Source organism: Fukomys damarensis, unplaced genomic scaffold, assembly GCF_012274545.1.
Source record: "Fukomys damarensis isolate Sample0158 unplaced genomic scaffold, DMR_v1.0_HiC HiC_scaffold_23, whole genome shotgun sequence".
Classification (NCBI taxonomy): domain Eukaryota; kingdom Metazoa; phylum Chordata; class Mammalia; order Rodentia; family Bathyergidae; genus Fukomys; species Fukomys damarensis.
This window is the reverse complement of record NW_022900935.1, coordinates 49,407,953-49,432,092: the sequence shown is the minus strand read 5'-3', so window position 1 is coordinate 49,432,092 and position 24,140 is coordinate 49,407,953. Positions and strand designations below refer to the sequence as shown.

The window sequence follows — 24,140 nt, the reverse complement described above, 5'->3', positions numbered from 1 at the left end:
TTTGCTAACATGTATTCACTTTTGATTTCTTTTTTCTTTTGGTTGTGGGGATTGAACTCAGGTCTTTGCGCTTGCAAGGCAGGCCACCAAACCACTGAGCTAAATCCCCAGCCCTTGCTTTTGATTTCTAATGAAATAACTAATGGCTTTCAGAACTAGCAGGTGGTTCTTTTTAGGGGTCTCTCTGCTCTTTGAAGGTGATCTGGTTTCCAGACTGGGATGACCATGTGTGGCCATGTAGTTTTCCTGCTTCTCTGGGCTTTGGTTGTTTGGGAAAGTGGATGTAGCCACTCAGCAGGAATGTTTGTTTAGCATAATCAGATGTCTAGAGGAAGCTGTGTCCTTCCTTGCTCGTCCCTGGAGTAGACAAAAGGTTGCAGTTAGGCAGGAAAGGCTGCAGGGCTCGGGGCCACTTTTTTAAAGATGTTGAGTCAGTTTCAGGAAACTTGCAACTTCTGTTTATACCGCAGCTGCTTTGCTCTCTTTATGGTGAGGACTAGAAGTCTGGCCAGATTTCTGAAGAAAAATTAAAGCTACTCAAAGCTATGGGTTCAGCTTTGGCCAAATTAGCCTCTGAATCTATGACACCAGCTGCCCTCATCCTTGGCATGCCGTCTCTGTTTGAATTGATTGCAAGCCCACTTCAGCCTTGAATTTTGGTAAGATAGCTGGATAGCAGCTCCAGCTATTATAAATGACATGAGAAGACCATAGGTCTCCCTTGGTATAGCTTCTGCGGAAGAAAACCCTTGCTGAAAGTTCCCTTGAACTATTTATTTGTGCTCAGATCCCTCAAACGCCTATCACAGTAAACTCAGGAGATGCTCTGTAATTGGACTGACTCGAAGGAAGAAAGGGTGACTCTGAACATCCCTCAACAGACCAAGCAAATCACTTTAGCCTTAACCATTTACCCTGAGCACCACTCGGACAGTGTGTTTCTTTAGGCACTATCCTGAGTGTTGCTTGGGCAGGCGTCATTTCAACCAATTCTTGTATTGAGTTAAGTTTGATAAAATCGTCATATTTAAGTATTTCCTGCTTATAAAAATTAATGAGAAATATGCCCCTTTTGGTCATCCTATATTTAAGTAACTGGACTGGCCAGTGGTTAACCCACCAAATTCTTCCTTGGGGGTGGCATCCTCAGCCCTGCGGTCTTAGAAGGGTGAGTCTAGATGTCAGCTTCCTGGAGAAAGCATACTGGAAGGAGAAAAGCACCACAATGCCAGGTCTTTCCTAGTGTTAACCATTTATAAATAAGTACATTTGCTTTCATACATACAGTTCATTATACAGATGACGCTCTGTATACATGGGGCAGGAAAATGCATTCATTTGAACTTTTCACATCTATCTCACACAGCTCACATGTACAGACAATAAAACTGCTCAAGCAAGTACAGCAAAGGAAAATGTCTTCCTTATACACGGGGCTGGAGGGCTCCGCTGGGTGTGGGGCATCCCCACTGCACGAGTTCACAACTGTGTGGTGTTCTATATATCAGGATAGAGAATAAACATGCACTGGATAATATACTGTACAGAGAAAGTCCTTTACATCTGAGTTATAGAAAACCTAAAGGAAAACTAAGTGCATTAAAGCTTTTTCCAGCAAGTGTCTTGAAAGGACAGCAAAGAGGAAGAATCAAAATTATATTAGTACAAATCACTCTTTAATTGTAGACTGTACATGTCTGTACTAATTAAAATCATCTTGGATTTGGAGGAGACAGAACAGAGACACAGATGCTGTGCTAGATGGAAAGGAGGCCACGCCTGAGAACGGCACCTGCCCTGAGCCTGACAAGGAACTGGCCCCACTCAGCAGGAATCAGCCAAAGGTAAAAAACAAAAACAACAACAACAACAACACAGAACAACAACAGGAACTGTAACTTACAGAAACAACCCATGAATGGAGTGGAGATCTGGGCCAGCATCTCTAACCCCCCCACCTCCCCCAAAAGTGATACACAATAAGGCAGGTACATTCAAGTACGGAATTTTCCAGAATAACTCTGTCTAGTCCTGGAGACTGATGGGAGTGAGTTGAGTCCTCTTAGCCAGATTTTCTGGTTAGTGATTAGCAAAAGAAAATTCAGCCACCAGTGCTACAAAATCAAAGCAGCTAAGCCACTTCCTTTCCACAGAATAGGTCTATCTGAAAAAATGAGAGCAATGCTGGCCTGCATCTGTAAGCATCCAGCTACAACCTGACTGGTCAGTTTAGTGTAGGTATCACAGAATCAGCAGGAAGAAATGAGATGACAGGGTGAGGAAACATGAAAGTAACACTTGATTTTTGGTGTCCAATTATGCATTCATTTGGTACTGACTTTCAAAGCTCTGACTGTGGCCATCATGTGGCCACGAGCATCTCAGGGTGGCTCAGCTGCTGTGAGGCATTGGACACCGAAATGAAGGTTACCAACACTTCAGCCCTTGAGTGGTCTGTATACAAAAGGAGTTGATGAAGACCCAGTGATTATTCAAGTAGCTCTGCACAGTGGCTCCACCAGCCCCATTGTGCTTAAGTCCAGGCCCCCAGCCAGCCACCTTCTGTTGGGAGCAGTCAGAGCTGAGTTCAAGGCATTGCATGGTGAAGGTTTCCATGACACGTCTTTGTAGGTAGCTCTTACCCCTAAGCCCTTTGTTCATTGTTGTTAGTCATGGTAGATGGTCAATCTGGAATTCCTAGAGGAAGTGGAGAAGCCACATCTCCCATTGAGGCATGGCCCCTGGTGTGGAGGCAGCAGTGGGCTGCCTTTGCAGGTCAGCTTCTTGAGAAGTGGCAGCCCGAGGACAGACAGGCAGGGTGAGCGAGGCTGCTGAGCACTGGGAGACGAGAAACCAGGCATGGGCAGGCACATCCTGCCTCCTGGGGGGGGGGCGCCTGTTCCATTTTGTGGCAAAGATTCAATGAGCAACTGGTTTTTTCCAAGGCATTTCTGTAGTAGAAAAATAACTTTCTTTGATTCAAACCACTCAGCTGTGATATTTCTAGAGTTATAAAAGTTGGGAGGCTGAAAGGAGGGATGATCACGGGGAAGAAAGGTTCCTCTCCACACCTAGCCATCTATCAGAGCAAGGGAGTGCTATTCAACCTTCTCCCAGCCTATTCCTGGATGAAGTTCCAAAGCAGGTGGTGTTCAGAGTCTGTCTTATTGTAACTGGCATAGATGCATGAAGACCCTTCTAGGCCTTTCCCTTCTTCCTGAACCCCACCTATGGCCTACTTGCTGCCCTGAAAGCAGCTCCTCTGAGGGAAGGCTGTCTTTCTTTGCTACCAGACAAGCACAGTGCAGAGCCACAGTGACACCTACTGAGTGGTAAAGCACGGTGAAGCACAGGTGACGTCCACATATCCCACTGTTTATGACTAAAATCTAAGGAAAAATACTTATGGATATTAAATTAGATACTGATTAATGTTTAATTTTTCTATTTGGGCACATCTCTGGAATATAAAAATACCAATATTTAGAGGGATTCATAAACTATTATACAATATAAGGATCAAGAACACCTTTTTCTAGGGTGTTCCATTTATAATAATTTAGGAAAAGTATTTAATAATCCAGGCTTAACTAAAATTAGCAAACTTGTATATCTGGACAACAACCTGGGTACTGTACATGATTCTAATTTGTGGAATTTTCCTGAGCCATCGCGTTTAAGTTTAAACACATCTAAAAAGAGGGTACATGGGAGAGGAACAAGAAGGGTTTGTGCTCTATTAACTTGGGAGTTTTAATAGTGCACATCTGCAACCCGGACAGCTACAACAGCAGATACAAAATGGTCTCCATTTTGTCCTTGCCAAATTCTCATGTTACACAGGTTTTTCCTTTACTTTGTAAATAAACATTTATTTTTAATTGTTGATTGTGTGCCTTACTGATCCAGTAAATAAAGTAACCATGTCTCAGGAGTCCCTAAGAAAATTGCTGGAAAAGCACTTTAAAATCACTGCAAAGTTTTTCGTTTAAAAATTCTTAATCTTTTTGATGCTTATATACAACAGTTATTTCTTGTGCTATAAATGCTGTGATTCACTGCTTGATTTCTTTCTTTTCCTTTTCTTGAAAAATACACTAAATGACAAGAGCGATTCTGCTAATTCCTAACAAAGACACTACTCACACTTAAATATCCAGTATTTATCAGAGTTACAAATTCAAACAGTAAAGTGCACCCATTTATAGACATGATGTGATGGAAACCCATTAGTGCAAGAATTGTGGGCAAAGGGAACATATGATTTGGTAAGAAACTTATAAGCTGAAGTTTGTTACCTCTATCTCCATTTCAGAGTGATGTGGATTGGGTAAGTGGAATTTAACCAGCTTCATTTGAAAAATTTCCTCCCACCTGAAGCCAGACATTGATTCAGCAAATGCCTGTTGTTGAGGAAGGAACATCTCTAAATTACAGTACTAAGATCATCCCATGGCAGTGAAATAGCACAAAAGGGTACACAGTCAGCTTCCAAGGAAGAACTTCATCTTCTACCCCAATAAATTCCCGATGTGTCTCTGTAAAACAACGGGCCCCAATAGTGATAGTCACTCCCTCTTATGGCTAAAAAAACTGCATTTTGACAGTTGATATTTTTGCCCAATAGGATGTAGTCCCTAAATCTCATTTGTCCTGGAAAACTGAAAGAAAAACCTTGGGGAGATGTAGCATATTTGTAAAACCACATGAATTGCCCACCTACCATACCAGGTGAGTGTGGATGGTATGTGTGGCATTCCAAACAGGTAGGGGCACTTTTTTAATAGGCTGAGAAATTCATCAAAATGTAGCAGTTCCCCACTGAGAGGTGATTTAAATAGGACAAAATTGCAAACAGATAAACACGTCTGAGACCTGGCCAAAAAGACAGCTGAGAAGCTACAGATTCAATCCCCAGCATCAGAAAAAAAGAAAGAAAGGAAATGAAGTATGAAGCTGTGGTATCAGCCTATAGCTGGGAGTCCTGCAGCCTTACACATTAGGCAGGCACTCTTATTACTGAGCTACACCTCCAGCCCACACTTTCTCTTCCTCATGTGAGATACAGAAAAGTAAGGAGATAGAGTCCCACCCTGGTCTCCTTGAGAAGAGGCAGTCCTTACGTTTCTGCAGTTGGGTCAGTTGTTTGTTCCACGAACAGAGATGAGTATGGGGGTTAGGCTGTCTTAGGCTTGGGGCTGAGGAGGCCCATCTACTTGGCAGGATCTTAATGAGTAAAGAAATGTTTCTGAATTCTGTTTTATGCTCCTCATGTCTTAATGATCCTTTCAGAGAGGACTTCTACAAATGAGTCTGGTCACAACTAGATTTTATTCAGGAAACTTCCCTTCCTATAGCCCTTTACTAACAAGAGCAGAATTATTTCTAACAACAGGGAACTAATGCTCTTCTGTTTAGTTTCAGCTGTTTAAGTTTATTGGGTTGAGCCACTTAGTTTCAAGGGCTGATGTGCAGCCAGTAACATGACCATGCTAAGGCTTTGGTTTCAATGTTCTTGCTGTCCATTTCATAGTGGCCTCATTCAATCACAGGTTAGGTTACCAAACAAGCACAAGACCTAGAAGATGTGTAAAGAACGACTGGAGAGGAAACTTTTTTTCTGTCTCATGTCCCCATTAAGGGCTAGAAAATAGGACTGAAAGGGTCTTCAACCTTAAACACTCTTTTCTGTGTCTGATATTCCAATAGCAACTCCCCAAACACCCCTAGCAAAAGAAAACAATTCTTCTAGTAGTGAATGATGAAACTATAAATCTTGAAATGGAATTAGACAACTGGCATGGAATGCAATGGCCTTGAGTGGAAGCCCTCAGAATCAGTCTTACAGTCCCAAGAAGATCCAATCAGCTTTGTGAAGAACCAAGTTCTTCTCAACACAATCTGGGTTGGAAAACAGAGTATGGTCAGTAAAACAAGAGTATGCTCTCAGTGAAAATACAACAATTGGGATTATTACACCAGACAACCCTCAGGAATAGCTTGCTTTTTGTGGAATCTGATGCTCAGGGACGTTTCAGTATCTAAAACAGAACAGATACTCTATAACATTTTGCTGAGAATCCAGAACCTTTTGTTCTGTTTTCTCTCTCTGTATTTATTCCCTTTCCTACCCTTGGAAAATCAGCAGCTTTTAGTGGTTAATTGCTGGTTTAAAAGATAAGAATAATTCTCAGTGAATTCTTTATAAAAATGCCCATGGTACTCATTGAATTTCCATGGCTGACTGATGCACTTAAAGGGTTGGCTGTTTCCTAAATGTCCTTAAAATGCCTCTTGGAAAATCACTGTAGCGATGCTTCAAATAATTATGCTGTTTTTCTTCTAATCTGAAAGACTTATTTCTTCTGTTTCCTTGACCCTTCTACCCCATAGGAAGACCAGCAATAATGCAAATGAACATTCTAGACCTGGTGACTGCAGGGAGCTGGAGTCTAGGGAGGAGACCATGGCACAGGAATGCACTGGGGCTGGCTATTTGGATAGCACTGGATAAGAATGCAAAGGCAAAGGGGCATCACGCTCTTTTCTAAAGTTCCTAGAAGAAAACGAACAAGAACATCTTACTTTTTAAAAAAGGAAAAAAGACATTTATACAACAAGAACATCAGTGAAAGCGATTGTCTCCTGGAAAAAGCTGACCAGTGTTGTCTGATCTCCCTGGGTTAGAGCACACAGCACAGAAATCTCCTTGTTGGCATCTGAAGAGGGAGGAGAGCATGTGGCTGGGGCACAGACCAGAGAAACTGAAGTCCTGGCTTTCTGGAGGCCAGCTTCCCAGTTGGCTGCATGCAAAGGATTTCAGCATGTGGGCTGCCACCTCTGAACACCACACATAAATTACATGAGAAATTAAGCCAGAGAACTACCTCAATGTGGAAACCAAGCCTGAAAATGTGCAGTGAAAACATATGGGTCTCACTCCAACAAATGTCTTTTAAACATTAGATTCCACAAACGGTCTCTTTGGTTTGATAGGGGATGTCTGCCCTTGTCGAGAGTCCCGGGACAACTGCCTGTACAGGTTGTCCTGGTATGCCTGAGCCACGGGTAGGGTCCGAGCCACCTTCACATCGGGATAGGAGGAGGCTTGGCTGACTCTTTCCAAGAGGTCTCCGCGGGACCCATTAGCCAGCATCCCATGGGGGCTATAATAATCGTCTTCCAGCAAATGGCCATTCTGTGCATTGTTGGTTTTATTATAAAAGGCAATGTTGCTGATAGATGATGGTGGACTGAAGGACTCAGGCTGAGGCAGGTTGCCTGGAGATGTGGGACTGAGTACGGTATCCACTGATGAAACGGCCCAGGTCCGATTCTGCTGGTGAAGGTGGGGGTACTGTTGAGTCCGGGCTGTTTTATCTATGATCCCCATGAATGGTGTGGTCCTGGATCGGGTAGGCTCACTGGGGTAACCTCCCTGAGTGGGAGATACTGGCGACAGCTCATCACATGACCTATCATATGCCGGTTTCAGTGGGATCTCCATTTGCTGAATTGAGGAAGAAGGCCGGAAGGTGGGAGTCAGGTTGGAGGTGGATGAGATGCTATTGCTAGATGGGGAGAAGCGAAGGCCCACACTCTGAGAGTGCAGCAGTGGCCTGGGGGTTGGTGGGTGGGGCTTAATTTCACTAGGGTTGACACTGATAGGTCTTCTGATTAAATGTGACACATCAGGGGAACCTAGCTGGCTGGAGGAACGCTCCAAATCTAGTTTTGAGTGACATACTGGGTAATAGGATGCTGACTGGCTACGCCCAATTTGTGGTGTCTGGCTGTATCTCATGCCACCTCGATAAGCGGAGGAAGGTCGCTGTGGAAGATCTTCTTTGGTCAACCCTCCATGCTGACAGATGGCACCTGCACTTAGGCTGGCTTGGACATGCTGCACAGGCCTCCCATCCCCTACAATTCCCCCAATTGATCCTTGATAAACCAACCGGCTCTGACTTACTCCCATGTCTCCTTGTGAAGACTGGTATTTACTGGCCATTGAATGGGCAACTTGGCCATATGCTCCTGTGGGGATGACAGTGCTTGAGTGAACTGCTGAGCTGGGCTGGTTGCTTCTCACAATCTGGGCCTTAGCAGGCTGTAGCCTGAGCCCTTGCTGGGGAACTGCCACGGGAAGCTGAGGCATCTGGTAGGAACGCTGGGCCATTTTGGATAATGGAGACTTTGGTCTGCCCGGAAGCTGGCTAACACTTGTTTCTTGCTGATAGCGCACAGGTGAACCGGACTGGGATCTGTAGACACTCATGCTTTCAGCTGGAGGGCTGGCCCGATACTGAGGTCCTCTGCGAAGAGGGGAAGGGGGAGGGCTTGGGTATTCTTTGCCCTGCCCTCCTACAGGAGGGGGGCTAAAACGGTAAGATCCACCTTGATGAGCTGGGGAAGTATGTGGTGGACTAGGCCTGTAATGAGAGTTCTGGTGAGTTGGAGAAAGAGCAGGTGAGGTGGACTGATATCCCTGTCTAGTGGGAGAGCCAACAGAACTATTGGACCGGAAGTCAAAAACCTGATGAGAGCCAAGAGGTGAGCTAGAGATGTAGGCTGAATCCCGATGGGCTGGAGAGGAGGGTGGGCTCTGGATTATTGGGAGCCCCTGACTGGGCCGAGCCTCTGTCTGGAGGCCAATGGAAACATTTTCAACATCCTGTTCCAGGTATTCCTCCTCGAATATATCTTGTACGGAGTATATATCTTCATGCTGGGGTTCAGGTTCTGTCTCTTCCGGTAACTGCTGCTGAGGCTGCTGCTGTGGTGGTGGTGGTGGTGGTGGAGGTTGCTGCTGCTGTTGCTGCATCTGTCTGCACTCTTCTTCTACCCTCATGAGGAGTCTCTGGATCTCACGGTTGTTTGGACATAGCTTGATGGCCTCGTTCAGGTCCTCTAAGGCCGCTGCAAACTGTCTGCTTGACAAAATGCAAACACAGGAACTGAAATTACTCTGAATCACCAGGAATCACCAGGAGCTGTAAACGGTCACTATTTCAGGGAACTGTGGTGGCACTTGTGGGAGTCTGGGGTGTCCTGGTTTAGTTTAATTTGTAAGGAAAGAAATAAGTGTGCTATCATTCTAGAAGAATCCAGAATGACTCTTTAGCCCTTTTATCCTTCATCTTCCTTCTTGCCTCTCTGGGTTTAGCAGAGAAAAAGTCTCCACTGTGTCAGTCCAGCCAGGCCCTTCAGGAAGATTTTCTTAGTGCTCAAATGCACACCAGGCAGTATGAGGGTTGGGTGGGGTTGTCATTTACAGTGTCACTGTCAAGCAGCTTAGGAATAAAACAGTAATTATAATATTCAAAATCTTGCTGATCCAGCAGAAAATTTTCTTCATATTCTTAATATTTTGGCTGTAAATTTTAGGACTTTTCCATCTTATGCATGAACCCTGTACTCTGCTCTTTCTGTCCCTCACCCCACCACAGTGTTGTTTCATTCTGCTAGGTCAGAGCTGGCCGATATTAGGCTGACCAGGCAACTCAGGTCGGTTCTGAGCTCATCCTAAGAAGATTCTAATTTACAAATGAGGAAATGAACTGTGAGAGATAGTCCCATTCTCTCTATTAGTACTGCCTGGAAAAGGGGCAACTGATCTTGTGGGAAAGGAACAATCCAGAGAGAAAGAATTTAATGGCTAAGTTGCTGTAAACACTTTGTCACCTCAGGTGGTTAAGACTAATATCACTGCTGGCATCATCACTAGCCTCAGTCTGGGTTTGATTTTCATGGCTGAATATCTCCCTGGTAATAGCAATGAACCCAAAGCAAGCATTTTCTAAGTAGAGTTTGAGAGAAGGGGTGGTGTCAGGCACGAGACATCAAGGATAGTGACAACTTATGCAAAGAAACTGACGGCAGGTTCTAGGCCTTTCTGGAGGCTTTCCTACTCAGAAGATAAACTACAGCAGAGGGCACAAGGAATGTGGACAGTACTTCTCTTGGGTTTCTTCAATCCTGGCACCAGGACCTCTTTGTGTGTATGTGTGTGCGTGTGTGTGTGTCTGTTGGGGGTGGTGTTCAGATGAGGAGGGTTGATGCCACCAGACTTGAGGAGAGCCCCAAAAGAAAGACTAATAATTCAGGAAATCCCCAAATGCCTGTAAGAAAAGAGAGGAGTCTATGATGGTAGGTGACTCATCCTGCCTTTCCCTCTAGAAGGGTCGGTGGGATAATTTGTTTAAGTGATCTCTTTAAGTCATCTGTGTCCCTTTTACGCTCTCTGCTTTGGGGTTGAAAAGTGATTGAGACATGTCAGAGGTTTTTTGGAAGAAGGTGCCATTATCTACTTTACTTTTCTCCCAAAGTTAATTGTTCTTGGTCTCCACAGCCCAAAAGACTTACTGATGTTGAGCTGAGTGCAATGCTGTAGGAGCCGTCCCCAAAGCTTGGGCCTCACTGACACATTTGGGTACATATGCCCCAGAGTGGCCCTCATTGCCTTGGCCAGATTTTCAGAAAAGAGACCTCTTGCTTTTCACCCTCTCTCTCTCTTCTCACCTGCTGCTGCGTTTTGCCCTTGCTCTTGCATAGTAAGCTTCATAAGATTTCGGTTTCAGCTCCAGGGCCTTAGTAGCAAATTCCTCCGCCATTCCAAAATCCTGTCATTACAATAGGTGTGCAAATGAGTCATTGAAGAGATATAAAAAATAGACAACTTGGGAATAAAACAAATTATATGTACATTTCTTTGACATTTATGGATGGAACACCTGGAATTCTGGACATGCCTGACATGGCTCTGGCCACATGGCCCACAGACTGAAAATTTCCTTCTGCCCTTGCCCTGAGTGACCCTATGACTGATCACTGAACTTTATGTGCTCAGAGTATTAAAACACTTAATTTGGCATCTCTTTGTGTTTTCAGCAAATTATTTTTAGCTCAGAAGCCCAACACCAATCCTTTACAGTGAAAATCCTGAAGCTAGAAACCTGAAGTCTTGTTCCACATGCATATATGATGCAAATTTTATTTCTCATTTCACAGAGGCTTTTCTAGCCTGATCTTCTTCTTGCCTGGTTCCTTATTTATGAAACACTAAAAAAAAAAAAGGGCGGGGGGAGAAAGAGGATTCTGGCTGTGGGTCTGTGCTATTCCTAAAAGTCCCCTAGAAGAACATGGTCTTTGAGCTATCTACTCTCACTCTGAGAATCCTTGGGAACAGGGATTTGTGGGGGACAATGCTGAGTTAGAAAGTCCATAGTCTTTAAGATCCCCTTAAATACTAAACTAAAGGGGAAGGTTTTCTTCTTTTAATGTCAAAGCCATAGTGTAGTACTGTAGCCTCTGGTTATACTTATGATTCTTGAGGCAGAAAACAAAGCTTTAGGCAGAACAAAGGGCCTAGGGGATAGGCAAATTAAAAAAAAAATAGTGGGAAAATTTCTGTGGAAGGAGACAGACTTTTGGTACTTAGTGTAGTGCTGGCCTGTGGGAGGTAATTCCTAGCTTTCTGAACAAAGGTAGTGCTAGAATAAAAGTGTTCCAATTTATATGGGCCATCTACCAACCTTACAGTTTCTCATCTCATTCATTCTTCTGGGATAATAATTATTTCTGGGGCTTTGAAAGTACCTAAGGAGTAGATTATTTGATAGGAACAAAAAGAAGTCAGCAAGCTGGCAGCAACTTCTGAGTTTTGGCTTATTTTCACTAGCTGGAACCATAGGAGATCCTTAGGGCTATTTCTTCTGTTTCACAGGAAAATGGTCAGGCAGAACCACCCTGCTGCCTTGACTAGAGATATCGCCCTGCAAAAGGGACACCTTTCATGTCCCCACTCCTCTCAGCACCCTGGGACAACTCTGCCTCTGAAGGTCATAACCATGTCTTCTGAGATGGCCAAGTCTATCTTGAGGCTTTCTTCATTGTTAGCTTTTAGGAACAGGATTGATGATATAAAGGCCATATCCACAATCTTCCTGGAATTGATGCAGACTCCTTGTCAGCTGGAACACTGTTTTGGTGAGGCTGAGTTCTTTACTAATCAACACTTAGAATTATTTCTACCTCCTGAGGAACTGTGAGACCAAAGGCTAACGGATATCAGTGATTTCTCACATGATCTTAGCTATTCCTCTCATACTAGCTTAGAATATGAAAGGTTTCTTGGCTCAAGAGTGTCTTCAGGTCAAAGGAGCAGTGGCTCAGGGCACCTGGGACTATCTGCAAGGCAAGCAAGAAGGAACCAGAACCACGACATAGGGAGATAACAAAGGACAGGAAGAGTTCTAAGATTTCCTCCAGGGTAAGAAGAGACATGGCATCCTGGAATAAAAAGATGTAGAAGAAAGCAAAAAGTTCAAGAATAGTTTTAGAAATTAAACCTTGCAGTTGATGGTTCTGAGCCCTTTTCCTAGCCCTTCCATAAATGAGTGGGGCATATATTAGAAAGGTGGGCAATGACTAAAATCCATAACTGATTGTAACTGGAGTTGTAGAGACCACTGCCCCATTTTCCCAAGGAGCAAAAAAATGACTTGGTAGGGAAGGGATGGGGATGAGGGTGACGGTATTCCAATTTCTTTCAGTGGAAATTCAAAATGCTACAAGGTGCTCACAACATTAACTTTTCTATAGCTTGAGAAACGAAGTACACTTAGACTTGATTTCTTTCAAATTGCAAATGTCAGTGCTCTGTGAAGGACAACCAAGTTCCGAATGGGACAGCAAAGATTTCAGGGGCCTGGTACAAAGCTAGTGAGTGGCATGAACTTTCAATTTCCAGGACTAAAGAAAAGAGTTGGGATGAGAGAGACTTACATTCATTTTCCGGCGACATCGAGAGAGGTTGAGGAGGAGAGACACTTTTAGCTCTCGGAAGGTTTTCAAGTCCTCACCAAACCCTTCTCTAGGGAATTTCTTCAGAGCATACTGGTAGCGCTGGGCAGCTTCCTTTACTTTACCTTTCTAAGGAGGTACAAGATAGAAAAGTATACCGTTGGTCTGCTGAGCAGCTGAGGAAATTTCATCCCTCTTCCCTTCCTGCTCTCAGCAGTTGTCACTATGGGTTTAGTCTACCACATACTCTGATAGTGAGAACAGAAGTCTTTTTTTTTTATTTTTCTATATATTTTCCCCTGGCAGTGCTGGGAATCAAACCCAGGGCTTCACACATGCTAGACAAGTGCTGTACTACTGAGCCACATCCCCATTCCAGGTCTAGTCTTTTCTAAAGGTAACTAACTCTCTCGTAGGAAACATCAGGTTGAAAGGGATACTCAAGTTACAAGCCAGGGAAACAAAGCCTTGACAAATGGAAGGCTCTGGACCCAGCTTCCCAACTTGATTCCAAAGGACTATCCTTGTTCATTTCAAAGTTGATTTTTCTTGAATGGCTGTCTCTATGTACTAGTTACTGTGTCTTCCTTAGTTTCTGCTTTGTTTGGAGATTCTTTTTCTGTCTTCTGGTTTACTATGCTGTCTTTCAGAAGAGCTCATTCTCTTTATAAAGAGTATGATAACTCAAACGGTCCAAGTGTTGCTTCCCTCATCTCATGGTAGAAAATAATGTCAACTAGTTTCCCCTGAGGAAGGGGGCAAAGGAACAGGATAGATGGTAGTAGAGAAGTGAAGCTTAGAATTTGTGATTTTTATCTAGGAGGCTGAGGCAAGAGGATTCCAAGTTTGAGCCCAGCCTGGGCAACTTAATGAGACCATCTCAAAATAAAACATAAAACAAAACAAAACACCAGGCTGGTGATATAGCTCAGTACTACCAAAACATTGCGTGTGTGTGTGTGTGTGTGTGTGTGTGATTCCATCTGCCTTTGTAAAAGGGATCTTTAAAGATGAAATAAATTTATGACCAAGTTAAGGATCTAGACACAGGGGCCTTGAGTTTGTCTTCCATTTTGTATCTGAAAATCTGTAAGTTGAGTCCAGAAAGAACACAGAAGGCATCTCCTGCCTTAATCCACTGTATTCCATCTGCATTGCTGCATCTCCTCAGGTTGCAATCTTTTATTCTCCCTTTAGTTAGTACATTTTCTAGGAGAAAACTGGAGTCTTCCAGAGTAGAATTCTGAGTGGGAACAATAATAGTTCTGCTTATTTTCATTAGGTCAGATTCTTTGCCTTGGAATACCAGAAGTCATGCTATGACCAAGACTTAGATTTTTAAGAACAATGCCACTCTAAGTTCCAGAAATATGACGTCTAGAGCAATGAGAACTTTTTTTGAAGTAACATAAAATCAAGGTTGGGTCAGGGCTCAAACTTTCCACGAGTCCTCGGTTACATGACTCTCACTTAAAGGGTATTCAGGAAATAGAATTCAGAGCCCAAGTACTTGTATACTTCTGACATATGGTAGGGATAACATGCTTCACAATCATTTCTTCATCTTTTGGACCTGGGAATGTCTCAGGGATGCTCACTATTAAAGACTGGATTGGATTGGCATTCACCTTCAGGAGAAGATGATTCAGCTAATCTAAACGTGAGATGACTTTGACATGGAATAGTCTGTTTTTTTGGATACCCGGGATCAAACTTGGGACATTGTGCTTTTGAGGCAGGCAATGGTGCTACTGAGCTAAATCCCTGGCCTGACATGGAATAGTCTTAAGGAACTTTAATGGGACACATTTATGTTAGGGTATGGAGACTTCATTTTGAATTATGAGTGCAAAAAGATTTTTTTGGTTGTCATTCAGTGCAGTGACATTAAACAAATCTTACAACTGGTACTTCTCTTGGTTTCATTGTCTTATTCAAGGATGCTGATATGCTATCATATTTACTGATTTTTAAACCTATGTATATATTAAATATGAAAGCTACAATCAATAGACTGGAAATAGCTACACTACATAATTTTATTTTTACTTGTCCTGTAAAATGTCACTTAACAGAGTCAATGTAAAATTGATGTTACCATCTGTTAAAGACCAGATGAAACTAGGGCTTTAGCTTAATGGGTTGCAGGCAAAGCTAGGTTACTCTTGTTGGGAAGGCAAAACCCCAGGATCTTCAGTGTTGGAGCCAATCACTGAGGAATGGCATTCTACCTTCTTCTCTAGCTAAGGGGTGGTAACTGTCAAGATTTGGAAGGTTCTACATATAGAAAAAAAGTGTTTTTGTTTTTTGAGGAAAATGTTCCTCCCACCCTCACCTTATAAAACATGTCCCCCTCTTCCATCAGCTTGCTCAACAGGATGATCATGATGTCTGGTTTGGAGGTGGCCATCGCCCATGTGGCTGGACCTGTAGTGTACAGGATGCATGATGGGTAAAAAACTCATACTATGTAAGGGTGGTACGAAGCTATGTGAAAAAAAACATCCTGGGGGAATTTCTGCTGAGAGAACAACTTGTTCCACAGTAATTACCTCATAAGACCTGGGAGTATTGTAGTGACTCCCACTGTAAAGAAGCTGTGTTGGGTTTGTATTCACCTTAAAATAAGAATATCTGAACTGTCTGAGTTTGTACCACAGGAAGGCAGCAGAGCCTTTGTGTTGCATATGGGAACACAATGGCATAGTGTGGAATTATTTTACATCAAGAAACTGGGAGAAAAGATTTATATTAAAGGTCATTACAACATTTGAGAAAGGTAATTTATTTTTGATTTGGGACTCAAAACTTCCAGATGTTTAGACTCTTAATTTTTAAATATGTATTTTGCAGAAGGGAAACCAGTAAAGTCTCTAAAGGCTCCCTTGATTTATAAGTACCGAATTGGACTCCCTGACATGCACTTTGAACCAGGAGCACAGTTTGAATGTCAAATAGATGTGAAACAAACCAATGTTATTGAGGACTACTTTACCCACAAAAGAAAGAGAAGGTTAAATTGATTAGTTTACAGAGGGGCTTATTTACCAACTAAGCTTTTCAGGGTTAGTTATCAAAAGTTCAAGTTATTCTCTACAACAGTCATTAAAAAAAATCTTCTTTTAAGGTGAAGTAAATTAAAAGATTAGAGGTGTAGGGAACTCATGCAGGCTAAAATTAAAAGGAGAAGGCAAAGCTGACCAAGCCATCAGACCACGCCTGATGCTGACAGCGGTGAAATATACCTCGTGGGCGACTCGGTAACGTCTGACAACCTTCAAAGAAAGGAGAAAACAAAAAGTTGTAGAAGAGGAAAAAAAAATGGATGAAGGTGAAAAAAAAAAAAAAAAAAAAAAAAAAAGAAGGAAAAAGCAGCAGTGAGAGGCAGGCAGCAAAAAGCCAGCACATCAGCCAACCCTCGTCTACAGGTCTGTGGGGTGGGGGAGCAGCTGGGACAGAGGCAGCAGGGTCTTGAGAATCTGAAGCACATTCAGAGCAAGGGAAAGCAAAGGCTCATGGCACTGCAGGGATCCAGGATACTCGCAGTGTGGGGCTGGTACAGAGGCAGCACTGAGATGTTTTTAAGTTTAGCGCAGCCTCCTGGCTAAGGCTACAAGGGGCATGGCAGAGAACCTGGATGCAAAGTACGTCAGACCATGGCTCAGATGGAGCTCTCTGGGCCAGAAGTCTTTTTGCTCACTTGGACAATAACTGGGCCAGGGTAGAGGGAACTACACACAACCACACTAAACACCCTGGGTAGTCAGACCACTGGACCAGTCTGGCCCCTGGGCACAGATGGCCAATACCACCTTTCTTTCTCCTACCTATTTTGGCTCCTTTCTTCAGGAGAGTGACAACAACAGAAGTGTTCCGGCACCCTACTGCCCTATCCAAAGGGCGCATTCCACTGTAGTCAACGTGCTCGATCATGGCCCCATGATCTACCAGGAACTGGACCTACAACAGGGATTAGGCAGAACAGTTAACAGGTGCAGCATTGCCCAGCATTCTTCACTGCATTCATTCATTCGGGAGCTGGCTGCTGCCTGCCTTTTACTCAACTGCTAGTCTGAACCAGGCTATACAGCCATGGTATTTCAAGCCACAGCTATATTCTTGGTCTTTAATAGTGTTTTGCATATTCTTGCTCTCTTGTAAGTATAGCTCTGAGAACCCTACACCAGGAATCATTAAAATGTGACTTGACCTTTGACTCCAGTGAGTATTACTGATGGTGAACACCCTACTCTCTTGAGGTTGTTTAAAAGCACTCACCACTTCGGCATCACCATAAAAAGCTGCCAGGTCCAGTGGGGTACGGCCATTCTTGTCAGCATGGTCGGTGGCAGCTCCATTATCCACCAGAGAGCGTACCACTGAGAGATGGCCTTTCAGACAAGCCCAGCTGAGTGCTGTCAACCCTTCCTTATCCATTAGAGCAATGGAGGCACCTATAAAAGCAAGTGTTAATGTGGAACTGAGAAAACAGGAAAATTTATGATGATGGGGTAGTCCTCAAAGTCCATGTTCTGCCTTTTGTTTCTGGATACATCCATTGTAAAAAACAAAACAAAACAAAACAAAACAAAAAAACTGACCCTCTAAACTGCCAATAGAGCCAGGCATGGTAGTGCATGTCTAATCCCAGCACTTGGGAGGCTGAGGCAGGAGGATCGCTGTGAGTTGGAAACCAGCCTGGGCTACATAGTGAGTTCCAGGTGAGTCTCAACTACATAGTGAGACCCTGTCTCAAAACTCCCCCCAAAATCCCAACCCCCCCAAAGAAACAAAACAAAACAAAAAAACTGCCAATAGAGCTTAGTTGCCCTGGGTAGTTGTTATCTTCCACAACCCTCAACTTTAGTCTTCACCCTTCAGTGCCATCACTCCCCTGTGAGAATCTTCTACTTTGGTCAAATAGATGTACTCAGTGCCTCTAGAATCTCCCATAATGTTCTTGAATCCTCACTTTTGGTTATGTTACTCCCACATGGAGTATCTTTTCTTTCTCCATGTATCACTTTTACTCATTTGTTAGGAATTATCTCAATTGTCCCTGCCTCCAAGAAGTTTCTCCCAGTTCACTTACTTCATCTTGCATCTGTGCAATATGTTGTTATGTGTTTTTATGTATCCCACTTGGATATAATCAATTCCTATTGTGGCTATTTTCTGAACTGAGTTAGAGTCTTCCATTTATAATAATGTAAACTTGAGAGAGTCTCATAAAACAGAAGCTCAGCAGATGTTTATCATTGATGATAGTACCAGGCCAGTTTCTCCCTATGAAGTGGGGGAAATGTACTCATGGAAGAGTACTTAGCCCAGGTCACAAAAGAAATTCTGAATTTAATCTGAAGAAGTCCAGCTCATCTGGGTTTGGTGGCACAGACCTGTTATCCTAGCTGCTCAGAAGACCAAGTCAGGAGGATCACAATTTTGAAGCCAGACTGGACAACTCAGTGAGACTCTGTCTCAAAGCAGGGAAAGGAGGTGCACTGGGAGTGTAGCTCAGTGGCAGAGCGCTGTGGTTCAATCCTCAGTACTGGGGGGTGGGGTGAGGAGACAAGGCTAGCTCATAAAAAGACTAAAATAGTGTTTGACAAAGGTTGGGGAATGGAAGAGTTCATGATGGAGAATATAATGTGTAGTAAAATATTATGTATTTGAAAACTGCTAAGAGATTTTAAGTGTTTCAGCAACAATAATAATGAAAACCATTTATATGGAATAATGAATATGATAAATAGCTTGATTCAGCCCTTCTACTATACATATGTGTAACCTTCTTCAATAACCTCATCCCTATCCTCCTAGTCCCTTTTATATTTTACATGTTATTCTTGTATTATCTGTAAGGATCCAGCATACTCGAAATGCTGTTTTGTAGGGCCAGGGATTTAGCTCAGTGATGCTGCGCCTGTCTCGCAAGTGCAAGATCTTGAGTTTGATCCCAGGGACCAAATAAAAAAAAAAGAAAAAAAAGAAATGCTGTTTTGGTTTGTAAGCAGTCTAAATTCTGTGTGTGTTTGGTTCTTGGGCCTAGACTGAGTCCTTGATGGCGAGGAGCCTATCATTTCTATGACAGTTTTGAAGAGTACCTAAGACCCCCCAGATGGCACTTCATATTTACTAACTAGAGATCAACTTAATGCACATGGACACCTGCCAGGCTGGCTGGTAAGTTGAGTAAGATTCAGATGTCAGTTCAAGCTTAAGACCCACCACAGCCAGGCTCAGGGTCATCTGACCTCTCACTTTTGTATACCAAGAGGTCAGCAGATGATGTGGCTTTTCATGGTAGGATTTAAAGCTAGAAGGTACTAAATACCTCTAACCTCAGTGAAAGCTTTTCTCATAATGGTTTAGTTTACAAAGTAAAACACTGACTTTTAACATGGAATGAATGTGAATATAGGAGAGAATCCAAGAGCTTTCTCTGATGTAATATCTATAAACTCCTTGGACAGTTTCCCTGGATAGAAAAAAACAGAAGGAAAAGAAGGTATTAAATGTATATGATTTTCCAAAGATAAAGGAACTGGACTTTAAGAAATTAAAAGGATGTACATATGATATAAATTCATAAAATTTTCAAATTTGGAAGTATTAATCAATACTTCCCAAATTTGATTTGCAATCTTCTCTTTTCTATGCAGTTAATAAAATCATAATTTTCATCCAAAGTTGTAACATCCACTTACAACTGTGGAGTTTTTATCAACCCTTTTATCTATATTTATCTGTATTTCCTACATATAAATTAGTCTTTACGTCTAAAATATTTCTTGTGAGGGCCGGGGATTTAGCTTAGTGGTTCTGCTGCCTGCCTCGTAAGCACAAGGACCTGAGTTCGATCCCTGGTACCAAAAAAAAAAAAAAAAAATTTCTTGCACTTGGTTCTTTTGTTCTGATAGTGACTACCCCTGTATTAGGACCTCATTATGTCTCACCTATTCTAATTCTAATTGACATCTCGCCCCACTAGTATTCCTTCATCAGATTTACTACTCATATATACTACTACCATGGTGATTTTTTTTTTTAATTAAAAAAAAAGCACAGGGCCGGGGATTTAGCTCAATGGTTTGGTGGCCTGCCTCGCAAGTGCAAGGACCCGAGTTCGATCCACGGTACCAAAAAGAAAAAAACAAAAAACAAACAAACAAACAAAAAAAACAAAAAAAACCACAACTCTGACATAAACTCCTCTTTAAAAAACCTAAGGTCTTGTGGGTAGGATGCTAGCACTCTATCATTCAGCTAAACCTCTAGCCCCATCTCTGCCTTTAAAGACTAGTCCATTTCCTGCAGAGATAAATTCAATTTTTAAAAATTTTGAAATGCGCTATGGTCTTGAACTATGTATCCCAGGCTGGCCCTGAACTCGTGGTGATCCTCCTATCTCAGCCTCCTAAGTGCTGGGATTACAGGTTTGTACTACTATAACCAAACTCTACAAATACTTTTAAACTGGCCATTTCCCATTTTTTTACATACCTTTCTTTCCAGGTTTATTTTCCAATAGTCTTCAGACACTAGAAAACCCACCTATTTCCTCAAAGTTATTCTGTGCTGTTATTCCTCCTTGATCTTTCATCTACATTATTTCCTCTTCCTAAATATAAAACACTGTTTCTGGGCTGGGGATTAGCTCAGTGGGTTGGCGCATGCCTCACAAGCACAAAGACCCGAGTTCAATCCCTGATACCAAAAAAAAAAAACAAACCCCAAAAAACATTGTTTCTATTCAAATGTCAAAGTCTATCTAACTCAACTACTTTTATTTGAACGATTCTCTGCCTTTAAATATTTATTTAGTTTAATAATTTCTTTAAATTTTTCTATTAATACAAATTTGCTGTATATGATTACATTCACCATGGGGAGTTGGCACACATACATAACATTTTAATTTTTTACTTCCCTTTCCCTTCTATTTACTCCCTTTTCCCTCTATCTTTTTGTTCTCTTCTTGTCTGCAAGCTCCCTGTTTCCTATTATCTATCTTTTATCTTGTTTTTTATATTATACTTTGGGATTCTCATATAAAAGAAATAAGAAGACTTGTGATACTGAAGTTTGTATATCTGATATACTTAACACTGTCTCAAAGGGCATCGATTTTTTCTACAAATAACTCAAATTTATTCTTCTTTACGGCATGCTAGTACTCCATCATCTACTGCCTTTTAAGGTGTTTGTTTTTGTTTCATCTTTTCTTTGCCATATTATAAACCCTGTTATTAAACCCAAATTATTAAAAAAATAAAAACCAGGCATAGTTTCTACCATAGTGTTCTATAAATAATGTAGGCTAAATGTGTGTAGAATTTGTTGACTTAGTGAAAGCCTCTGAGTATGAAAAAAAAAAAATGAACTAGTCCAAAGACCAGAATGTTTTTAGAAGCAGGAACAACAAATCTCTGGAATCAGTGCCGAAAGAGCTTTTACTGGCAGATGGCAGACACTGCAGCGATCTAAACGTTATCAATATCTGAAGAGGTCTTGCCCTTTCCTGTGGAAATGGTTTATTCTGAATAGTTCCATTTGCTGCTTTAAGTATAACCTTGAGAATCCAGCCACATTTCATCCTCTTTTTTTTTTTTGAGACAGGGTCTCACTATGTAGTTGAGACTGATCTGGAATTCACTATGTAGTCCAGGATGGTCTGGAACTCACAGCGATCCTCCTGCCTTAGCCTCCCGAGTGCTGGGATTACAGACGTGAGCTACCACGCCTGGCCATTCCGTCCTCTTATCCCCAAAGCCTCCTTCTCTTCTAAGCAGAAATGAGGATAGGTATCATGAAACCAGAGTTGTTTTATAGTTTGCACCGGGGAGGCAAGAACCACTTTGTAAACTTGCAGAGCAACTCTGCATCTAACACACCCTTGAGAATGAGGTTAAGGCAACAGATTTTCTGTGCAAGATCTAGTATGTTTTGAAATGGGCTGGGTGGGTATCTTAGAAGAAACCTAGTTCTCTTCCTAGCTCAACTTTCTCAGCTGCTTAGGCCTAGGCATAATTCTCCGGGAGGTTGGTTTCCTTGAAGGAAACTTGGTACTTGTGCAGATGTTTAAGTCCAATTTACTAATAGCAGGGGCTAACTGGAATAAAGTCAGTATAGCTTTACTTTGTTACCTCCTGCTTCATGCAAATAAAGTTTCACTAGATGGCACTGTAGTGTTACTGGTGATGAGTTTTGCGGCTACTACAGAGATCTGTGGTCTACCATCAACAATTACTGTTCTTTTTTTTGTATATGTTTGCAGTACATAATGATAACATTCATTGGAAGGGGGTAGGTACATGTACATAACCTAATTCTTTTAATTTTCCTTCACCACTAGATTTCCTTTCCATTTGTAAAAGATCTCTCTGTTTTCTGTTGTCTACCTTTTATTTTGCTTTTCAAATTATTTATACATTGGGTTTTTCATATAAGAGAAGTCATGCAATATTTGAGCTTGTGTGTCTGATTTATTTTACTTAATATTATGGTCTCAAGATACATCCATTTTCCTACAAAGGACTCAGATTTACCCTTTATGGTAGAGTAGTAACTGTATATAAATATCATATTTTCTTTCTGCACTCATTTGTTGATAGATATATAGATTATTTCCAAGACTTAGCTATTATGAGTTGTGCTGCTGTAAACATGGATTTTCGTGTATTGCTGTAGTATGATTATCTTTAACTCTTTCAGGAAAATATCTAGAAGAGATATTGAATGGGATTTCTAATTTTAGTTTTTTGAGGTATCTCTATACTGATTTCCACAGTGGTTATACTAATTTACATTCCCATCCACAATGCAGAAGGGTGCCTTTTCTCTCACATCCTTTCCAGTATTTGTTATTGTTTTTGACTTCTTTCTTTTTCGTTTTGTTGTTTTGGTTTTGTTTTTTGAGACAGGGTCTCACTATGTAGTTGAGACTGACCAGGAACTCACTATGCAGCCCAGGCTGGTCTCGAACTCACGATCCTCCTGCCTCAGCCTCCCGAGTGCTGGGATTACAGGCATGCGCCACCACACCCAGCTCGGAGGCAGAGTCTCGCTATGAAGTTTAGGCTGGTCTTGAACTCATCATGGTGATCCTCCTGCTTCAGCCTCCTGAGTGGTGGGATTATAAGCATGTGCTACCATTCCTAGCTTTATTTTTAGATTTCTTGTTGACAGCCATTCTTTTTGGAGTGAGACAGAATCTCAATGTCATTTTATTTTGCATTTCTTTGATGGCCAGAGAAGGTGAATATTTTTAATGTATTTATTGATCACTTGTATTTCTGAGAAGTGTCTATTCATTTCAGTTGCCTTTTTTATTGGACCTTTTGTTTTTTGGGGGATCTGATTTTATATATTCATATGTTCTAGATATTTGAGAAGTAGATGGAAATTTTTTTCTCATTTTGTAGATTACCTCTTCACTCTGGCAGTATCTTCTGCTGTGAGAAGCGTTAAAATTTTATATAATCACATTTGTTGATTTTTTTATATAAACAATCACTGTTTTGTACAGGTGACTAAGGTAATAGCACTAATAGAAGCCTGCAATGCTCTTTGAAGGTGGATCGCTATAGGAAAAAAAGTTCATCAAGCTCATATAATAACATTTCCTTTAACTTATTTCCCATTCCAAGAACTTGGGGGATATTGGTAAGTGTCAAAAGGAACTTATTTTAACAGCCTCATAATAATATCCTGATTCCCCAAATAGAGTCCCACTGTTAACAGGTGTCTTAACTTCGCTTTGTTGTCTTTGGATTCAAGAAAAATATGAGTTGTATAGGTTTACAAAAGAATTGAGAAAGTAAAAAATCCCTGGAAGATGAACAATTATTGAATGTACATTTAAAAATTAAAGTTTGAAGATTACTAAGTTGATTGAAAGAGTTCAGAACATGTTAACTTGATTTAAATACCTCAGGACATAAGGAAATGAAAAATTTCAAAGATGGAAGGATTCCGCTGTACATAAGTGGACAGGAGACAACCTTTTAATTTCTAATCAACTAGATTAATAATATTTATTCTTAATATCTCCTGGAGTCTACTGCTAGAAATCATAGGTAATTATGGGCACTGACTGCCCAGAGCTCATATTCCAGGACTGACCTTGTGCAAGTAGAAAGTCAACGGTTCCCAGGTGGCCTTCAGAAGCAGCCATCATTAGGGGAGTGCGGCCTTGCTTATCTGCCATATTGACATCAGCTCCATGGGTGAGCAGAAGATCAACAATCTGAAAGTGGAGAGAAACAGGGACCAGTTTGCTCAAGGAAGTCTGCTGAAAAGACATGCTGGTCAGGTACAGGTACTTCTGCTGTATA

At 41.8% G+C, this 24,140-nt stretch overlaps 1 protein-coding gene across 6 annotated transcripts in view; it reads right to left on the bottom strand.

Annotated features, from left to right (window-relative positions):
* Positions 1–4,043: 4,043 nt before the first annotated feature.
* Tanc2 (tetratricopeptide repeat, ankyrin repeat and coiled-coil containing 2) overlaps positions 4,044–24,140 on the bottom strand; it is a 341,666-nt gene continuing 321,569 nt past the window's right edge. For 4 of the 6 annotated variants that reach the window (XM_010637504.1, XM_010637506.1, XM_010637507.1 and 1 more), the window contains 8 exons: positions 23,929–24,052; positions 17,083–17,258; positions 16,632–16,764; positions 16,050–16,079; positions 15,140–15,231; positions 12,787–12,933; positions 10,522–10,622; positions 4,044–8,930 (listed from right to left, as the gene is read on the bottom strand). In XM_010637504.1, coding sequence (XP_010635806.1) covers positions 6,956–8,930; positions 10,522–10,622; positions 12,787–12,933; positions 15,140–15,231; positions 16,050–16,079; positions 16,632–16,764; positions 17,083–17,258; positions 23,929–24,052 — 2,778 coding nt within the window. In that variant the 3' untranslated portion in view covers positions 4,044–6,955. The remainder of the gene's footprint in view (positions 8,931–10,521; positions 10,623–12,786; positions 12,934–15,139; positions 15,232–16,049; positions 16,080–16,631; positions 16,765–17,082; positions 17,259–23,928; positions 24,053–24,140) is intronic. The other 2 variants (XM_010637505.1, XM_010637509.1) reach the window with 1 other exon arrangement.